This window comes from Leiobunum rupestre, chromosome 5 (genome assembly GCF_980474605.1).
Source record: "Leiobunum rupestre chromosome 5, qqLeiRupe1.1.hap1, whole genome shotgun sequence".
Classification (NCBI taxonomy): domain Eukaryota; kingdom Metazoa; phylum Arthropoda; class Arachnida; order Opiliones; family Sclerosomatidae; genus Leiobunum; species Leiobunum rupestre.
In genome coordinates, this window is record NC_143388.1 from 21,954,719 (window position 1) to 21,975,190 (window position 20,472).

At 37.3% G+C, this 20,472-nt stretch overlaps 1 protein-coding gene across 1 annotated transcript; it reads right to left on the reverse strand.

Moving 5' to 3' along the window:
* Positions 1-13,159: 13,159 nt before the first annotated feature.
* LOC149943808 (uncharacterized) lies at positions 13,160-15,591 on the reverse strand. Its single transcript, XM_090176206.1, has 3 exons — positions 15,273-15,591; positions 14,992-15,191; positions 13,160-14,816 (listed from the first exon to the last, which is right to left on the reverse strand). Exons 1-3 carry the CDS (start codon positions 15,589-15,591, stop codon positions 13,215-13,217), a joined length of 2,121 nt encoding a protein of 706 aa, XP_090032332.1. The 3' UTR covers positions 13,160-13,214.
* Positions 15,592-20,472: the final 4,881 nt, after the last annotated feature.

Sequence of the window (20,472 nt, forward strand, 5' to 3'; positions counted from 1 at the left end):
ACGTTGTTTTTAATAAAATAGTACGTTGTTTTTAATAAAACGGTACGTTGATCTTAATAAAATGGTACGTTGCTTTAAATAACACGGTACGTTGCTTTTAATAAAACAGTGCGTTGCTTTTCAGAAAAATTCTACATTACTGTCTATAAAACTGTACGTTGCGTTTCGTAAAACCGTACTTTGCTTGACATTAGACAGCACGTTGTTAAAACAGTACATTGTTTGTCAGAAAACAGCACGTTGCTTTAAATTAAACCGTGCGTTACATTTCATAAAACATTAATTTGCTTTAAATGAAACTGTACGTTGCTTTAATGGAACTGTATGAGTGTACGTTGCTTTAAATCGAACTGTACGAGTGTACGTTGCTTTAAATCGAACTGTACGAGTGTACGTTGCTTTAAATCGAACTGTACGAGTGGACGTTGCTTTAAATGAAAATGTACGTTAATTTAAATGAAAATGTATGTTGCCTTAAATGAAATCTGATGGCGTACTATTCATTTCCCAGGGGTGTCTCCAGACGAACTTTTTTGGGGGGCACCGTATTGGTTTGTTCGTTGGAAAAAAAAAGTAAAAAAAATAAAAACCTCGAATTCCGTGTGGTAAATATCAATTTCCATGGGCGTTTTTCCCCGATATTCCTTTCCAGAAGCTAGTTTTGCCGCCAGAGGTCGCAACGCTTCCGTTCGTATGTTATAATAAATCGTCGTGTACTAAATTTCTTCAAACTTTATGTTCTCTGGAAAATTGCGAATACGTTGTTTCAATCGAAACAGTATATACAGGGTGTCCACTAAAAATGAACCAGGGCGAATATCTCAAAATCTTTTTTAGGTACGATTTTGAAATTTTCAGGTCACATTGAGGATGCAGGGGGAAACCTACTTTGAAATTTCGATTACCTTGAACCATGTCTTCAAGGTCATCTCAAAATTACCTCGAGAACCGTTAAGGAGGATTCTCACTATACCACTTAATTGTCTACAACTAATTGTAAACAAGAAAATTGTATAGTGTGAACAGAAAAATTGTAGCATTGGTTACAATTTTTTCTGTTCACACTATACAATTTTCTTGTTTACAATTAGTTGGATACAATTAAGTGGCCCAATTAAGTGGTATAGTGTGAATCCTCCTTTATTGTTAGAAACTTGGTTCCACTTGGAAAAGTGTTCCATGTGTTGTTTTAAGTCTAACTATCTTTGATCTGGTCGAATTTGACCAATAGGAAGCCGAGAAATGTTAGACGGAAAACAAGAAGGTCATTAAGTAGATTTGCCTAGCAAATTTCAGTACTCTAACTTGAGTATCTTTAGAGCTATCAGCTCCCGAATCTCGTCTTCGACACATTATCAACTTAACGACCTTCTTGTTTTTCGTCTAACATTTCTCGGCTTCTTATTGGTCAAATCTGATCAGGTCAAAGTTATTAATACCTAAAACGTCACGTGAAATACGTTTCTAATTGGAACCAAGTTTCTAACACTAACGGTTCTGGAGATACATTTGGGATGACCTTGAAGACATCGTTCATCCACATTTTCATAGCAGGTTTCCCCCTACATCTTCTATGAGACCTGAAAATTTCAAAACAGTACCTAAAACAAATTTAAGATATTCGCCCTGGTTCATTTTTTAGTGAACACCCTGTATAAATGTCATGGAAACATTACGTAGAATCTAACAAAATAAAAGATGGGTGATTCTAAGTATACTGCTATCATATTAATTTCTAGATCATAGACGCTTATTTGTCATGGACCACAACCCTATGGAATTTAAATGTACTAATACGACCTGGTACGTAGCCTCCACTACCGATCGTTCTGTTACTCTCGAACTGTTTGCGTTACAAATCAAACGATACGTCAATCGATAAGACATAATGTCGCCATTGTTAATCATTATGAAATTGGAGTTTAAGAAGTTGGTCACAGTGGCGTAGACAAGGGGAGGGTTTCCGTGTCCAACCCCCCCCCCCCCCTTGGGTCTACCTTTGACTTACTAAATTTTCACCCCCTTCTTTTCCCCTTCCTTAACATTTACAAACTTTGACCCTCCACTTGAGGAATTTCTGGCTACGCCACTGGTTGGTAATTTGCCCATTTCAATGATTTTGGCAGAATTCTATTACACTTTGCAGCTACTGAGGCCAGAAGGGTGAATCAATTTTCCCCATTAATATTTAATTTATTTAGTTTTTTACGATTCAGGTGCAACACTTAAGCAGATACAATTTCCTTATACAGGGCTTTTGTTGCTTGGAAAAGTGGCTTATTTCAAAATCTATGTTTTCTAGAAAGATGAAACTTTCAGTGTACGCTCTCTATACCGGGGACACTCAGTAACGAAATTTCATCGAAATTGTAAAACATTTTCACGTTTTTTGTAAATGTGATTTTCATCGCTTGGTGTTACATGAAAATAGTCAATGAGAAACGTTTAGAGTGTCATCGAAAACGTAGAAATATCGCTGGTGCTAAGAAAAAAACCCAAAAAAAAACAATTTTTCATCGAAAAAACGCGACTTGAAAAAGCGACGAGTTGGGCAAGCTAAAAGAAATTTCCATTATAATAAGTAAAGTTGGATAACTTTTTTTAACAGTCACAATGTGGAAACCTTTTGTTCAATTCAATAACAGCACAGTAATATCTAGGAGACAGTGATGGAAGTAGGTGTTAAGCTTACATGATTTAAATTACGTGTGTGAAAAAATATTAGAATTTTCAAGAAAAAGAAAATTTTATTAACCAATTACTAACAAAATTTTGTACAGGATGTATGTTTTAACTTGAACTTTTTTCTTAACACACCATCGGATTGTGTGCACCAAAATGTCCATGACATCTTGTTTAACACATGAGCGTTTTAGGTCTTGAATTTAAACTAGATAACATTTTTTCTCACGTAATTGAACGATTTAAATCTGACATAGCACGTTTAATTCTATAGTATGAACTAAACATTAGTTAGGAAATCCATGTTAAAAATTGTTTTGCGATCTTCTTTACTGTTTCAATTTCTTCTTTCCGCTTAAAATCGAAAACATTTTTATCAAAATTGCTTGTTCTTTGCTCGTTTTTCTTAGTTCGCTGACAAACATACACAATTCCTAAGTTTCACTTAGTTGAATTTAATCGAAACGCAGTATAATAGGTATTGAAATAAATATTTCATTTCCAATTTAAAATATTAACCATTGTGACCGATATCACAGTACTTTAATACTAAGCGACTACCCGCTTGTAGTACCGCTTAAGTGGGGGGCCTTAGTATTTTCACCCCTATGAGCTGCGCTATACGCGAGTCGCGGCTTAGTGAACATCGCTCTGGGCGGTGCTGTTTTTTTTAACAACCTACGGTAAGGTTTAAGACTTAGCCTTGGTTACATTCCTTTTTTACAAGAAGTTTGGCATATTTCCATTTCATTGGCTATATTCGGTTTGAAATCTACATACTTATCTTCAATTTAGGTCGATTTGAATTAAAATCAGAAGGTTAAGCCAGGTTTTCATGGTCGATTTTTAGCGGAAATCAAACGGCAGAAGCCGACGCGGAATTTTATTTTTTGGCTTATCTTGTCTTGTCACGTGTGCAGCAATCACCCAATAGCGCGGCGTAAAGTAGTATCTTTTCTTATATATTTTTTTCGCCACAAGGGCTACACGTTGATTTTTTTTCAACAATAGACGTCTTCGAGTTATCGACGCTCAACTGTTCCGCTAAATTTCGACCATGAAAACCAGGCTTTAGTTGCTTTGCAGTAACGTAGAAAACTAAAGTTTTAATTGGGTTAATTAGCCATTTTGCGTCAAACCAAAATTTATTACGCACTGAAGATGCATTTGAATTTCGCATCAGATTCAACGTATGGCCAAAAGTAAAGATATGCGTGTGACACTTTCAACCTAAAGTCATAATGAACCCAAAAGTCTGAAAAAAGTGTGAAACTTATCGATGCCGTATATACTAGCTGAAAGACCGCAAGAAGTAAAACCACTCATTACATAGTCAAAACCATGTAACTCATTACATAGAGTTAAGACCACGTAACTCATTACCAAGAATTAAAACCACGTAACTCAGTACTAAGAATTAAACCACGTACTTAGCAGTTTCCCCTCAATAAGTACATTCAAGAACCGATCGACGCGACTGAGAACGACCAAACGGGTATCCAGGGCCGTGCTTAGGTGTTCAGCGGCCTTGGGCGAAGCGGTCTTTTTCTATGGGCGAACATATTTTAGTGACCCTCGTATATGTACTTTTCAATGATAAAAGTTTAGCGGCCCTGGGCGGCTGCCCCGCTCACCAACCCGTAAGCACGGCCCTGCGGGTATCGTACGTTTCCAAGACATACTCTTTTTCAAATTTAGTAGGCGGAGCTAATTTAAGGGAGTAGTCTTAGTCGACATCTGTCATTATTGTAACGACTTCGGGGGCGGATCCAGACCATCCAGTAAGGGGAGGGGCGATCATGGGCGCCAGCAGAAATGTTTGCAGGGTATGGGAAAATGGCAAGCTAACTAGAATTTGTGTTATAAATTGTCAAAATATTCAACTACAACCAATCAAGGTTTAGATGCTTTACTAGACTTACAACTAAACTATGTAGTCTTCATCAAATAAATATATTTCAATAACTTGAAAAGTTTCTACAATTAATTTTTCAACATTTTCTAAGAAGGGGCGATCGCCCCCATCGCCCACCCCCCATGGATCCGCCACTGAACGACTTTCTCAAAACGTCATCGGTTGTTTCGTCTGCTGCCTTAATATAAGTCGGAAAAATGCCGAATGGAGGGAAAAGCACTAAATCACCAGAAAAAATAAGGTTAAATGTGAAATATTTGCACGAAATTAGTATAAATGCCGTAAAAAATAAAATTTTGGACGAAAGCAATATTTAATGAACGTTTTTATTGGTGTTTTACTGAAATCTTGGAAAACAACGGCGGCCATGTTTAATGACTCCTCATGAATTATGTTACACTAATGCTAGGTTTCCACTAGCCTTCGTTTTAAATTTTAAGACCGAAAAAAAATAGCACGCGTCAAAGAAGAGCAACGGCCGATAAATGCGTTAGTGGAAACCTAGCTTAAGCTTTATTTTAGTATCATTTACCTGCATAGCAGTTGACAACGTCTTTGGTGATGGCACAATTGGAAAATAATATTCCTCAGTCATCGTAATTACTAATGAATAACTTACCGTTTTTCTTGCGGTATACACTAGCTTTACATTGAGATCTGTTAATCCAGAATTAATAATTGCTTTCCTAATAATAATTTCTCTAAATTTGGAGCGAAGCTGAAGTTTGAAAACAATCTGTACTTCCTTCTACCCCCGCCATTTTCATGTAAAATCACGTGACAATTAGTTCCGATATCAGTCAATAGAGTGCGACAGAAAAGTTGAAGTGGGCGAGGTTTTCTAAAATAAGTAGTTGGTCTCGCCACTAAAGCCCAAGGCTACGTTTGGTCGTTCTCAGTCGCGTCTATCGGTTCTTGGTACATTTTACGTTTTTCCTATGCGATATGCGTTTTTTAGGTAGACGTTTTTCGTACATATAGTTATTGTATTCTAAGTAAGTGTACAGAGTGATTAAAGTGTTACTAACAATACTAACAATTAATATACATATTAAATAAAATATTGCTCATAGTTAATGTACAGGCTGATTAAAATATTGCCCATATTTATTTACAGTGTGATTAAAATATTTATCATAATTGATGTAGAGGGTGATTAAAACTTGCTCATAATTAATGGTACTGGGTGTTTTAAATATTTGTTGTGATTTATGTACAGGAAGGTTTAGTACACGTCGTGATAATTTTCTTGCAATTGTATATTATAGTATGATTGCAAATGTTATTCAAGATTTAATTTCACATGCAAGATCTATTTAATATATGTACACAGTAGTTAATGACTTGAAATTGAACTATAATATGGAAGATGTACTTAAAAATTGAGATTGTGTGTACTCAGATGTACGTAACATCTTAATCTTCAGCTACGTATACCATATTCCTAGAAATTTTGCCACATCTCTTTTAACGTATTAAACCTAAATGTTTGGTATGATAGAAATTTACGTGAACCTAGAATTATTTCGTAAAGAATCAAGCTCCAATTTAATTCAAATTTCTAGTCAACAACAGATGAAAGTAGTTTGTTTTTGTAGGCGACTCTCTGTTTTATGATATACTGCGCATCAACGTGAGCTGAACTTAAACCTGCCAGTTATTTTTTAAAGCTATATTTTTTTAAAGTAGATGTAGAAGCCACCTACCTTCTCGCGAGAAATTCCTTTCAGTGTTTTAGTCGGTAACTAGCATATTATTTGATAAAAATATAGGGACCCCCTTAAGCCCTGGGGCCCACCTGCTTTGCATGGTCTGCGAGGACCTTTTTTACACCACTGGACGACCTAGATTTACTCTACCCACCTCATCTTTCCTCCGCGATAAACTATAAGCATAAACAACAATGTACACAGAAACTATATCAAGAAATTCATCGCTCGAACCAACACTCAAATCTTATCTAGCTCTATTTAACTCTCTATCTATTTTCAAAACTTGACATTTATACGTCAAATACACAGTGGCGTAGTGAGGAGGGTAGGGGCAGACGCCCCGGCCATCGGATTTTGCCACATCTCTTTTAACGTATTAAACCTAAATGTTTGGTATGATAGAAATTTACGTGAACCTAGAATTATTTCGTAAAGAATCAAGCTCCAATTTAATTCAAATTTCTAGTCAACAACAGATGAAAGTAGTTTGTTTTTGTAGGCGACTCTCTGTTTTATGATATACTGCGCATCAACGTGAGCTGAACTTAAACCTGCCAGTTATTTTTTAAAGCTATATTTTTTTAAAGTAGATGTAGAAGCCACCTACCTTCTCGCGAGAAATTCCTTTCAGTGTTTTAGTCGGTAACTAGCATATTAGTTGATAAAAATATAGGGACCCCCTTAAGCCCTGGGGCCCACCTGCTTTGCATGGTCTGCGAGGACCTTTTTTACACCACTGGACGACCTAGATTTACTCTACCCACCTCATCTTTCCTCCGCGATAAACTATAAGCATAAACAACAATGTACACAGAAACTATATCAAGAAATTCATCGCTCGAACCAACACTCAAATCTTATCTAGCTTTATTTAACTCTCTATCTATTTTCAAAACTTGACATTAAACGTCAAATACACAGTGGCGTAGTGAGGAGGGTAGGGGCAGACGCCCTGGCCATCGGATTCTAGAAGACGTCCAATAGTAACTGATAATGATTAGGTTTCGTGGCTGCGCAATTCGGGAAGCTAGGGACGTGGCTTGAATTGTAGTATTTTACCCAGGGTGCCAAATATCCTAGCAACACAATTGCTGATACTCTGTTACCGGCCGTTTTAAAAATGATGTTAAAAAACCGTGTGTTCTGTTCGTAAAATTCGTTTAACAAGTAATCGGCTTACTCATTCAAAGGTTTTGTGTCAAATTTGTCACGTAAAATTTAAATGTATTTTCAAAACTGAATCCAGATGTTTCCTCATTCCGTAAAACGTCAGGGGGTCGTCCAACCACACACCGCGGTATCGGCTCTTAAAACCTTAGACACCAATAACTCGCTATGTGATTAATCAGAATATGTGAATAAACACGGAGGAGATAATTGTCCGGGCTACGCCAACGGGGGGGGGGGGGATAAAAGGGTAAAGGGACAGTCGGACAGAACACCTCAGGCGGAAGTCTGACAACCACGCGATAAGTGGTGAGCGGTCGTCCTCACGCGGCCTTCCACATTCTGGGATTACAGGAGTTCGCCACACTCCCGGCTCGGACAACACTCTAAAGCTTGGTTTACACTAACGTATTTATCGGCTGTAACCTAACTTTGACAAGTGCATTTGTTTTTCGGCCGAAAAAAAAAACAAAAAAATGGAACGAACGCTAGTAGCAAACTAGCATAAATCTGTTCGCCAAAAATTAAATTTACAGTTAATTTAAGGCTTGTACGAAAAATATTCATATAGCGTGCAGTGAAAATGACGGTTATTTTTTACTTTTAGGTAGGTATATTGAAGCTATCCCGCGACTTTACGAAATAGATAAGAAAATCAGATTTTTTACGCTTCTTCAGTGCGCATTAGCCATGTGGCGTTTACGTTGAGTAGCCGCTTTGCCGTTGGCTCACATCCCAAAATAAGTAACCCTCGTTCATAATTTTAGAGGAACAAACAAATATTTGTGTAATATATTCCCTTCGCCATTACGATTTGCGAAGTACAAGTGATTACTGGTGAATAATACGAAAAAAGAATTGGCCGATTACGGAGACTTTCATCGTGGATAAAGTTTACATTTTGATCAATTGTGGTAAGTGAATTTTGATTACATTTAATATTATAATGTTAATGATATTAGAATCTGGGGTGTGGCGAAAAGTTTTTGGTGGGCCGAGGCGACACAGTGACGTAGCCAGAGGCGTTGCGAGGGGGGGGGGGGCAGGGGTGCATCCGCGTCGGCGCCGTTTGTCATCAAATGAAGCTTTCACAAACAGTTTTTTCTTAGATAGTAAGTGAATTAACTTATTAAAGACTGTAGTTTTAGAGTATATAAACAACGGAGAAACAAATCAAGTGAAACACTTCCCAACGAAAGATTTTAAGTGATAGTCATGGGAATGCTTATGAAATGAACGTCAAAGGTAATACAGGGATCCTCAGATTTATGAAACAAAGACCAAAAGTGCAATAACCGTAGAGGCACCGTTTCGGAAAATTTAACCATTACTAAGAAATAACTGATTTTAAAACGGAAATTAACGTTATAATGACAGTCGGTATAATGGTTTATAACCGTAACTAACGCTTTATACTTACAAGGAGACTACCCGAGGTGTTACACACCGATTTTGTTCAAACTCGGGGCATTGGTAGACCTTCATGTAACTTGAAAAATCCTAAAGGGATTTTATTCAATGGGCAACGGGTTTGCACTAACGCTATATAAACAGTCGACATAATGGTTAAAACTATGCCACTGAACTGTTCTTAAAACAGTAACTAACGCTATATAAACAGTCGGCATAATGGTTAAAAATATGCCACTGAACTGTTTTTAAAACGGTAACTAACGCTATGTAAACAGTCGGCATAAAGGTTAAAAATATGCCACTGAACTGTTCTTAAAACGGTAACTAACGCTATATAAACAGTCGGCATAATGGTTAAAACTATGCCACTGAACTGTTCTTAAAACAGTAACTAACGCTATATAAACAGTCGACATAATGGTTAAAACTATGCCACTGAACTGTTCTTAAAACACTAACGCTATATAAACAGTCGGCATAATGGTTAAAAATATTCCACTGAACTGTTCTTAAAACAGTAACTAACGCTATATAAACAGTCGACATAATGGTTAAAACTATGCCACTGAACTGTTCTTAAAACAGTAACTAACGCTATATAAACAGTCGGCATAATGGTTAAAAATATGCCACTGAACTGTTCTTAAAACGGTAACTAACGCTATATAAACAGTCGGCATAATGGTTAAAACTGTGCCACTGAACTGTTTTTAAAACGGTAACTAACGCTATATAAACAGTCGGCATAATGGTTAAAACTATGCCACTGAACTGTTTTTAAAACGGTAACTAACGCTATGTAAACAGTCGGCATAATGGTTAAGACTATCCCAATCTACTGTTTATAAAACAGTAACTAACGCTATATAAACAGTCGGCATAATGGTTAAAAATATGCCACTGAACTGTTCTTAAAACGGTAACTAACGCTATGTAAACAGTTGGCATAATGGTTAAAACTATGCCACTGAACTGTTTTTAAAACGGTAACTAACGCTATGTAAACAGTCGGCATAATGGTTAAGACAATCCCAATCTACTGTTTTTAAAACAGTAACTAACGCTATATAAACAGTCAAAATAAGGGTTAAAACTCTGCCAATAGCCTATTTTTAAAACAGTAACTAACGCTATATAAACAGTCGGCATAATGGTTAAAACTATGCCACTGAATTGTTCTTAAAACGGTAACTAACGCTATATAAACAGTCGGCATAATGGTTAAAAATATGCCACTGAACTGTTCTTAAAACGGTAACTAACGCTATATAAACAGTCGGCATAATGGTTAAAACTATGCCACTGAACTGTTTTTAAAACGGTAACTAACGCTATATAAACAGTCGGCATAATGGTTAAGCCTCTGCCAATGGACCGTTCTTAAAACAGCAAATACTGTTTTAAAACATGTAATAATAACAGTTTATTTAACAGCATTCTGTTAGTATGAAAACAGCTCCTTTACTTTTAATAGAACGGTAAGTGCTGCTGTTTTAACAGGTTTAATTTACTGTTTAATTTACTGCTATTGCTGGCATCTGCGAACGCCAGTAACTGCTGTTATTCTAACGGCGTTTTTTCCGAGAGTGTGAGTGTATTCGCGAAAAAACACTAGCTCGGTCTGATCTTAAGGTTGACCTTCTCAATACAAGTCGAAATTATTATGATATAGTTCAAGTAGGCGATGACTACCTGCCACATTAATCCACCAAGTGTTTTACACATTAAGTGCTGAAATGTGACTGGGGCGTTGCAGAGCCCCATGCCCTGAATGTGAAACTTATTCTGGCCATCGGGAGTTAAAAACACCGTTTTTCCCTTGTCATTTCAAAGATACTTCCACTTGCAAGTATCTACAAATCGAAGGTTGTAAACAGAATAGAGCCAGCTAAGGTATCGGGTGCATCGTCGATGCGTGGAAGAGGGTGGACGTCGTTTTTAGTAACTTGGCCTAATTTGCATCAGTCAACACAAAAGAGCCAGCACCAATCCCCTTCACAAGGACAACCGTTACTCCCCACGGGCTGTAGTATTCTTAGATAATATTCGCTTTCATCAGCTTAGCAATGGATTCCTTCTTGAGTATTTCGCGCTTTGTGATAAATTTCCCATACGGCTGGAATCATACCGGCGCAGAGTCGCCAGTGCTAGATGTTTGGGTAATAAGAGAGATACGACTCAAGTCAATTTTGTCTTTTGAGAACAGTAGGAAGCCACGTGGGTAGACGCATTGCATTTATAGCAACGCATATAATGCGGCTGTGGTCTCGACGACTAAAGCTTTGCCTTGCATCATTGAGATCCAGGATGCATTGGTCATTGGTTTCAGTTGGGTCTGCTGACGGTGTGATTTTAGGCAAAAGCTGACGTTTTTCCAGGAACTGAGAGTTTGTGGTGGGCCGCATAAGAACCATCTTATCTCTGGAAGTAAATCCCGTAGGAGATAGTTACTCTTTTCTTCCTCTGACACTGTTGAATTGGCCAACAAACACAGGCCAAGAATGTATTGGTAATATTTTATTGGATTTTCACCGAGTGTTTGATTACGGGAAAGTAATTCCTTGAAAACAGTCCTGGATGGGCGGTTAAATTCTAATTGGATCGTTGTCTCCCAGGACGCCGAGTCACGGCTAGCGGCATTAGTATCTCTCAATTTCCCGGGCATACCAATTAAGCGTCTTGCCTTGGAGCACGTTGAGAAAAAAAGATACGGTTGAATCTGGATCGAACTTGGGCAAATGTTGTTGAAGCGTGAGAGCAGCCAGGGCTGCGGCGAGTGCGTCAGCGATGTCTGTGGGATTCGTCGTCATGGCGGACGGGAGTTGTACAGCGAGATGGACTGGCGGGGACGCATCTAAATCGGGCACGGGCCTTAGCGGCATCCGGTAGGCGAAAGATCTCCGATCTAATAATATTAATCAGCTAGGCTAATATCCTAAAGAGCGTATACCCTTCTAAGAGAAAGCTAACACACGAAATTTTATTTATCAAACATATTTTAATTTAATTGTTAACATTGTCGTGGTCTAAATACGGTTTTAAAAGCATGGTCTGAGAAGGGTACAGTTGTATTTATTTTAAGCTTATTGCAACCTCACTTTCGAATAGACTTCGATAGATTTCAAACGTTACATGATAGGTCACTTCAATTTTCCTCCACCTGAAAATATTATAAGTTTCGCTTTCAAAACTCGTTTCAAAAGCAGTGAAGTTGGGAATTCTACAGTATCGCTTCACCTACCATAGATTAGGAACGTTACGTGATCTATCAATTTATATTTTGTTTCTACTAGAAATAATATTAAAATTAAGTACTTTGGAAAAATAACCGTAATTCACTTTTGTACTTCTATGAATATCATTATTAATAGTACGAGAGTTTTAAACCTTGGCCATAGCTGGAGGAGAAAACACTGAAAAGTTAAAATGTGTCTATTTTCCCACGCTATCATCCCAACAGCAAATTGAAACATGGCGAAATATATCGACTTACAATGAAATTGCCTTTCCGTCCCAAAATGTTAAGAGCTGTTATTAGTTTAGAAGAGTTGACAGTGTAATATAATATGTCCCAATGATTAAAAAATATCTGATGAACATCGACCCTTAAGTGCTTCGTTAGAGATATGGGCACTAAGAGGCCCACCAAATTGGGCATTTCCCCTGCTACCTCGAGGCTCGATGTGGAACTAATATTTCTACTGTTCGCCTTGTTTGATTGCTTGTTTTGTTCAGTGCATTTAATGGTTTTCCTGACACGATAGTATCTGGGTGTGCTAAGAAAAAAATAGTTCTAGTTCTTCCTAATCGGTGCTTCTTAGATCAGATAAAATTGAAAATATCAACGGTCTTAAAATTGGCTCTTCGTTCGTCAATTGACGGAAAACGACTAAAATCCCAAGGTCGTTGACGACCTCTAAAGAATAAAGAATGTTTCTCAGAGCTAGGTTGATGATAATTTATGGTCATAGATCGCAAACAAATTCAAAATGAAATCGCTATCACTTCAAAAACCTAAAATTAGAAATTTAGACAAATAATTTGAATTTTCCAATGTGTAAAGAGGACTTGATAATCAAATTCATACGAATCTTTTAAAAATGGGTTTTTATTTTATTATACATATGACTGGGTTTTATAGTCATTACACACATTTAAACATTAACTTTGCTCTAATATGGTAACAATAAATGTATAAAAATTAAAAGGTAGTTAAAAGTTTAACTAAAATGAATGAAATAAAACAAAAAACTTGAAATGTAACATAAAGAGTTTTAACGCTAAAACATACGGACACTCTCCGTTAAAAGCAGTTTCAAAGAACTTTAAGCATCGATCAAGTTGAAAGACGAAGTGCTTCCGGGGTACATGGTTTCCAAGAGAGCGTCCTCGCAGCTTCCGTAATTCTTCCTTACGAATTCCCTCAGCAAATCGCGCCACTTTCTGGCGTTGAACATGTCGCCTTTCGAAAAATACAGATAAAACATCTTGAAACTAGCGCGGTACAGCTGAGTAGTGATGTCTCCACCGTATTTCTCTCGATCATCGAAAAATCTTTCATATGCCGCGATAGCTCTGTTGACGTCGTTTTTGTCACTAAGAATATTGGCCAACGACAACTGAGGAAGGGCGACGTAGTACTCGGGGTATGACGATTCCTTGCAAAGGTCCCTCAATTTTGTCAGGAGCTGTTTGAGTTTCTTCGGATTTCGGAGCTCCTGATACTTATTCAACAAGGCGTCTCTTTCTACGCGTCGATCTTCGGGTTCCAGAGACTCGCAAAGACAAAGGGAGCACTCGCAGACGAAATCTTTCATTTGGAAGCCAAATACTGGTTGACGCGATGGGTTGCTCGTCTTCCGATACGGAATTAAAACCTCGTCTCCAGCCTTCAACGGTTTAACGCAGCGGACCTGAACGACATCTCCGAATAGAGTGACACTGGCGTTGCAATCGAAGCAGTCGTTGTTGATGTAGGACGGCAGAATCCACAGTCCCCTACAATAGCCGTCTTCGTTCTGTTGATCCACTCCGTTGATGCTAATGATGCCTTCAATTCGTTTAGGATCCACGATGGTACCGCCGTCAGAATTGGGATTCAGGTGGCCTAATTCATGACCAGCTGTGAGCGCATACAGCTCCTGGACTAACTTAGGGTGTTTGATGATTTTCAGTTGGATGATGTTCAACAAACATTTCTCAGACTTCTTCGTTAGCTTTTTGTTCGCTTCGGAAAAGTGGATGGCGAAGGCTTTGGCGCTCAATAGCAACTGACCAGGTTGGACATCTTCGGTCACGATTAATCCACGCCCTTTCCTACCGACGTCGGTTACTTTCACGGGACCTGTAAAATCAGCGACGTCGTGGATAACAGCTTTCCCAATCGACTCGTGAAGTTTCGCCATATCGTATCGACCGCAATTTCTCTGAGTGATATATTCCTCTGTCGATTTCAGCAGCGCCTCCAAGTCTTCCTTGAACACGATAGTTTTAAACTTTTCTTGCAAGATCATTTTAGATTCGTCGTACTCTTTCAAGCCGTTGTGCGCTTCGGCGACACTGCAAATTGCTTTGACGTGCAAAGGATTCTTCTCTAAGACAAGGGAGGCGTCTTTAAGCGCACTATCATAGTTTTCCAGTTTCAGATAACATATGGCGCGGTTCAACAGAAGGTCCTCCTCGTATGTGCACAGGGACATTTCTTCGGTGTAAGATGCGATGGCCGCGATATAGTTGCCCTCCGTGAAGTATTCATTGCCATTCTTTTTTTCGTTCCCAAATTTGCTTCTCGATTTCTTTCTGCCCTTTCGAGAACCAATCCTTGCCTTATTCGCTTTGGACAAACTTTTCCACTTGACGTCAGGAAATCTGGCTTTCAAGAGGTCTTCATTTAGAATGATTACGTCACTTGCCTTGTAGCTTCGCAACTAATGGTATAGTCAATATATTAAAAGATAGTACGTAGTTAATCTTTGTTTAACGATATGTGTTTGAAACCCATTTGTTTCAATTATAATTTATATTGCCAATAGTGCCACGAGTAAATTCATACAGAAAAAAAATTTAATTTTAGTGTTTAATACATAAGCCTTTGATACTTACAGCTAAGTCTCCGTCGAATGTGCTTTCGAAATAAGGGTTCACAATGGCCACAAAGGTGCCTTCTCTGAAGGCAGAGTAACTATGGGGACTGTTGTAGACGACCACGTGAATGGCTAGTTCTCCGGCAGGATCTTCAGCCAAGAAGGCAACGCCTGTTAACTGTATGGCATCTGCCAGTACTCGACCGAAAAACACTTTCCCTAGAAGACAATCAAATAACGTGTTACCACTGTCGTTTCGATCTTCACTAACTTGTAAGTATTGATAATGCGAATGCATACCGATAAGAACTTCGTCAACATAATCAGTAAGCGTAACAATATCCACAACATTTTCGGGTACAATGTTAACGTCCAAATCATGATATAAATGTTGAGGGTCCGTGGCGAGCGATAAGTAGGTAATGGACTTCCATTCGGGTTTTTTATGGTCGGTAGCTTCCTTGATAGCTTTAAACTCATTCAAAAGATACTCTTTATTGGTATTTCTCTTTCGAATCTCTTCCGCATAAATTGTAGCCAAAAGCACTTGTTTAGCGCGTAAAAAATGTATCAAAAGGTCAAAGACCATTCTGTCTACAAAACACCATGACATTGACATTCCTGATATTATTCTTTAAATACACCTATAAAATAGAAATACAAAATTGATTTAAAATTTCCGGTTATTAATAATATTAATAATAACGTTCACTTGGGAACACACTATTTTCATGTAATAAATAAATGTAAACTAAGTGTAGAAAATGCTCCCAACGAGCTTTATTTAAATATTCTTGGCACACACTTTGCACGACCATAGACAAATAAAAGATTCGCCAGGACAGCTATCCTTTTCAACGTAACCCTCGACTACTAGCGCCACCTTTTGAAAAAATGGTGAAAGCGTAGAATTACGTCACTTTGGGTACAACTTAAGTCACAGACTTTTAGATAATTGTTAAACCGACAAATACCGAGCGGAAAAACCAGCCGGATATTGTACCCAATTCCGGTTCATCCCCTTCCCCACCCCCAAGTTGAGGGTTACATAGCGGAGACGACAATATTAGTACGAGGTAAGGCACGGGATTGCTGTCCTGGATAATATTTTATTTATCTATGGCACGACCACTTGAAAATCAGAAGTAGCTTATTCTCGTAGATTGTAAGAGTTAAAGCCATGACGTGGAAAACAAACCCGACTTTTATTAATTGATCTATTTGTTTTAATTTATAATTCGCGACTGAAAAATCTGCTTTGCTTATTTCCGGCACTTGTCGACCACTTGAGATATACCGCGTTAAACACAATAGGGATAGCACCTAAGCATACAAGAAAATCTTTGGCGCCGCAGGGTCACGTAGGCTCGTTTCAGAAGCGTTTTGATTAGGTGTGCCATGTAAATAATCATTTCTACCATGAATATACTAGATAACTGCATCCTAACCCTTTCTACCATCTGAGAGTAGAATGGGCGGTGCCTTTCCGAATTTTACGTCAGCACTTAAGCCAGTTTCGAATGAGAAATTGGACATTATCATCATAAAACGTTACGGGGAATTGTGCATTTTAACCGGCTAAGTAAATTATTTGTAGTTCTAAGAGTAATACCTGTGCTACTACAAAATCAATTGATAAAGGTGAATAACGGTACATTACTTTAATATTTATACCTAATTTAATCAAATGTAAAATTTAAATGTTAAAAAGTGTGTAAAATTGTTGTTAAATATTATAGTATAAAAACACGTTCATATACGCAAGTAAAAATTTATTTATTTACAAATATAAGGCTGTTTATATTTGTATACATGTAAAAATAAATTTTTACTTGCGCATATGAACGTGTTTTTATTCTATAATATTTATCAATAAAAAAATTGTTGTATATATGGTCAATGGAGTAAGTGTGATCACCCCCTATTATTTCCCCAAATATAATTTTAATATATTTCAATATCCATTCTTTAAAAATGTTATTAATTATACACATTTTGTGTATTTAAATTAAATTTAGTGTTTAAAACTTTTATTTGAAAAAAGAAAACGTTATACTCTTCTACTTGTGTTTATAGATTTTATGCAGACCGGTTTTTCTTTTATTGGTATTTTGTAGTCATCTTTTTACCTGCTGGGAAATTTTTTTATTTTCGCTTATAATTTGAGGTTTTCAAAATTTAATCTGGAAAAACTCTTGGGGTAAGTGTGATCAGTTAAATATGTAATGTAAAATATTTGTAAAGTAATTTATGGTTTATAAGACATTATTTTATAATTTTCTTGATGTAAACTTACTAAAAAAGGAAAGGTTCAGCTTTAGCTAGCTATATAAGCATCTACGTACTTTAGTTCATAAATATATTATTTTAGAGTTACGAAAAAATATAGCTTTATTAGGATACATATTTAACCTCTGCATGTAATTTCATTACGATTGGTCAAGGATTTCAGGTGCTCACAATTACCCCACCCCCTATTACACTTGCTCCGAATTTTGGGGGGTAAGTGTGATCAGTAACAAGGTTAAATTAAATAATTAATATTTAAATAACTATTTATTTGATATTTAATTTGATTGCGTAGTTGTGTAGGATAAAGTGGCCATATTAATGGTACCAATTCTTAAGAGGGTGCTATATTTGGTTTAGGAGTAATTTCAAACTCCCAAAAGAATATTTTGATCACACTTACCTCCATTGACCCTAGTTATTTTAAACATGGTATTTTCGGTGAGATGTTTTCATGTATATTTCCAATTTGTTTTGTGTTGAATATATTTTAGTCCCTTTGTATTAATCTAAGCAGCAAAATTATCCAGAAATCATCTGCGTTGGGAAACCGTCCCTCAGTGGCGTAGCTAGGAAAATAGGGCCCCAGTGGCGTAGACAAGAGGGTTTCCGTGTCCAAACCCCCCTTGGGTCTACCTTTGACTGTACTAAATCTCCACTTCCTTCTCAACCCCCCTCTGAACATTCCCATACTTCGACCCCCCTTGACGAACTTCTGGCTACACCACTGTTGGGCCCCAATGCAAGATAAAAAAATGGGCCCCTGTGACATGTCAATTTTTGTGCGTTCCGATGTACGCGATTGGGTGCGTTGGCCTGTTACGTCACTATTTACGTCATTGGCTTTAAATATCGTGATAATGTCATCATGGTAATACTCGCTATAAAAATATATATGTATACGTGCGGCAGCCGATCGCACAGTCGACTAAGTAAAGGTTTAAGGGCCCCATTACTGGTGTGGGCCCCAATGCACGGCATTGGCTGCATTGCGCGTCCCTAGATGTCGTGGAAAGATTGGAAATTCCAGGAGCCAGTGCCCTAATATATTTAGTGAAGGGACTAGAGGGCAGGAGATCAGCCCACGTCCCTCGGCCGGTTAAGGTCAAACCGAAGACCAAAACGAGCCCAAAAAATTCAGCTCAAAAACAGAATCGGTTGTGAAAGCTCGCAAATCGAGCAAAAATTTTGTCAGCCGAAATTGTTGAAAAGGTTGGAAGTTCTCCCGATTAAAACGATTTTAAGGTTTTAATAAAATTTAGTTAGAGATATATTTGTATTTGTTTTATTTTAATTGCTTGTTAACTTCAAATTAGTCGCGGTAGTTATCGAAATTCTGTTTCAGTTCGGTTTTTAGATTAAAATTAGTTATCTCCTAATCCTGGAAGAAAATACTAAGTAGCTAAGGTTAATTCCTATATTTTTCTTTTAATGGAAAAGATGCGTAATCAAATTGAAAGAAGTAAATTTATCTCCAAGCCTTGCCTAAAAAATATCTTACTTATAAACAATCAGGAATCTCTGGCTGAAATTTTGACTTTTGATATAACTATCTTAACGTTGGATTTCAACGGAAGCCCGAGCGTAAAAGATGTCTGCTGAATAGCGACCGCCATGCAATAATTGGTGAAGAATTTCACTATAAATTGCACTGGACTGCTCACATATAGGGCACTCTGATTGTTTATTAGTTTTACTGATATCGGCAGATTTCTGAGGATAGCCAGAGTTCCTACACAGTACTGATGAGCCCCAAAAGGGCGAAACCGGTCTACTGTTGGAATCTCTGGCTGAAATTTTGACTTTTGATATTATCTTACTTTTAAACCGTTGCCGATAAAAATTTCGAACGTCATTACAATTCGATATTCATGTTTCGAATGAATGGATTCATGGTTTGGTTAATTTGCCAGTTCCAATAATATTACCTCCATATCTCTTTTTTTTTTAATTTGCACCGAATAAGGTAGCGCGTTAAGCCTTTTAAACTTAGTTTGTGCAAAAGTACTATCCTGGCCAATTGCGATATTAAAAGTGCGTGTCAAAACTATTAAAGTTGGCTCTATTTGTGATATTAGAAAATACCTCTACATTATGGAAACTGGTGAATTGAGGTTAAGGTTTGGTTTAAAATCATAATAACGCAAAGGACAGGTTATTACTAGAGATTATAGTCTTCAGTTCGCATTAACGGATTTTGAAAAATAGATTAATAACAATGAAATCACGTGAACGCACATAATTTTGAAGTGATTGCCTACAGGGTTTCAGTTAAACACTTGAAATTAGGCGTCGGACAGTTACAAATGTTGCGAACGGTATTTTGAATCTCAAAATGATTTCAGAAACGGATTTCAATATTTCAGAATAACATTTCCGTGTAGATTTCTGGTTATGTTGGCTGGTATCAAGAATTTGAACTGATTTTCGGCAACTTTAAAGTTATATTCTAAAATCATTTTTCTCTAGAGTGTAGAGGATTTTTACGAATGTCGAACCCCTCGACTTCAGAAGGATTTTACGGGTTTAGCATTTATTCGTATGTTTCGATCGTGAAAAAGACAGGAAATAGGTTTCATACCTCAGTTGGTGCTTAAGCATGGCTAGAAAAATAAACGCTACTTTGTTTCGAGAAAATATCTTAAATAAATTAATTTGTCTATAGCGAAAGTAATCAATGGGAGGGGAGTCAATGTAGCAGCCATTTTCTAGGTGTGTACAGGTTTCAAGGTCACGATGGTTTTTCCCGCTTTAGGCTTTTTCACTCGTGGGTCGTAACTAAGCCTAAATAAGTTATAGTTCGTAACACATATTGGAAATCACAATGTAACAATTAAACGTTTTTACAACTAATATAACTATAGTCTATTTGTTATAAATATGTTGGAAAAGCGCATTTACTGGTGGATATTTACTTACTTGAGAGATGTTACTTCGCTAAAAAGCGCAGGAAAAAGATACAAATTTAGTAATGCGTCTGATAAAATATTAGGCAAAACTGATGACGTGTCGTTGTCTATTTGGACAGAATACTTGGAAAAAGTAATAATCGAATGCGCAATGGTGTCGGCCATAAGCCTTAGACACCAAATCTCAGTTCGATTCCTAAAATTTGCTACTAGGGCCACACCGCTCCTTCAATCTTTTTCAAATCAAGAGGATTGCACTTTTTCAAGATCTCTGTTCCTTTTAAATCTGTTTGAAGTAAACA

Coding starts and splice junctions, on each gene's coding strand:
- LOC149943808 (XM_090176206.1), bottom strand. CDS start 15,591: ATGTCAATGTCATGGTGTTTTGTAGACAGAATGGTCTTTGACCTTTTG. Junction 15,192..15,272: donor TGTTGACGAAGTTCTTATCG/GTATGCATTCGC, acceptor ATTGTCTTCTAG/GGAAAGTGTTTTTCGGTCGA. Junction 14,817..14,991: donor CATTCGACGGAGACTTAGCT/GTAAGTATCAAA, acceptor CTATACCATTAG/TTGCGAAGCTACAAGGCAAG.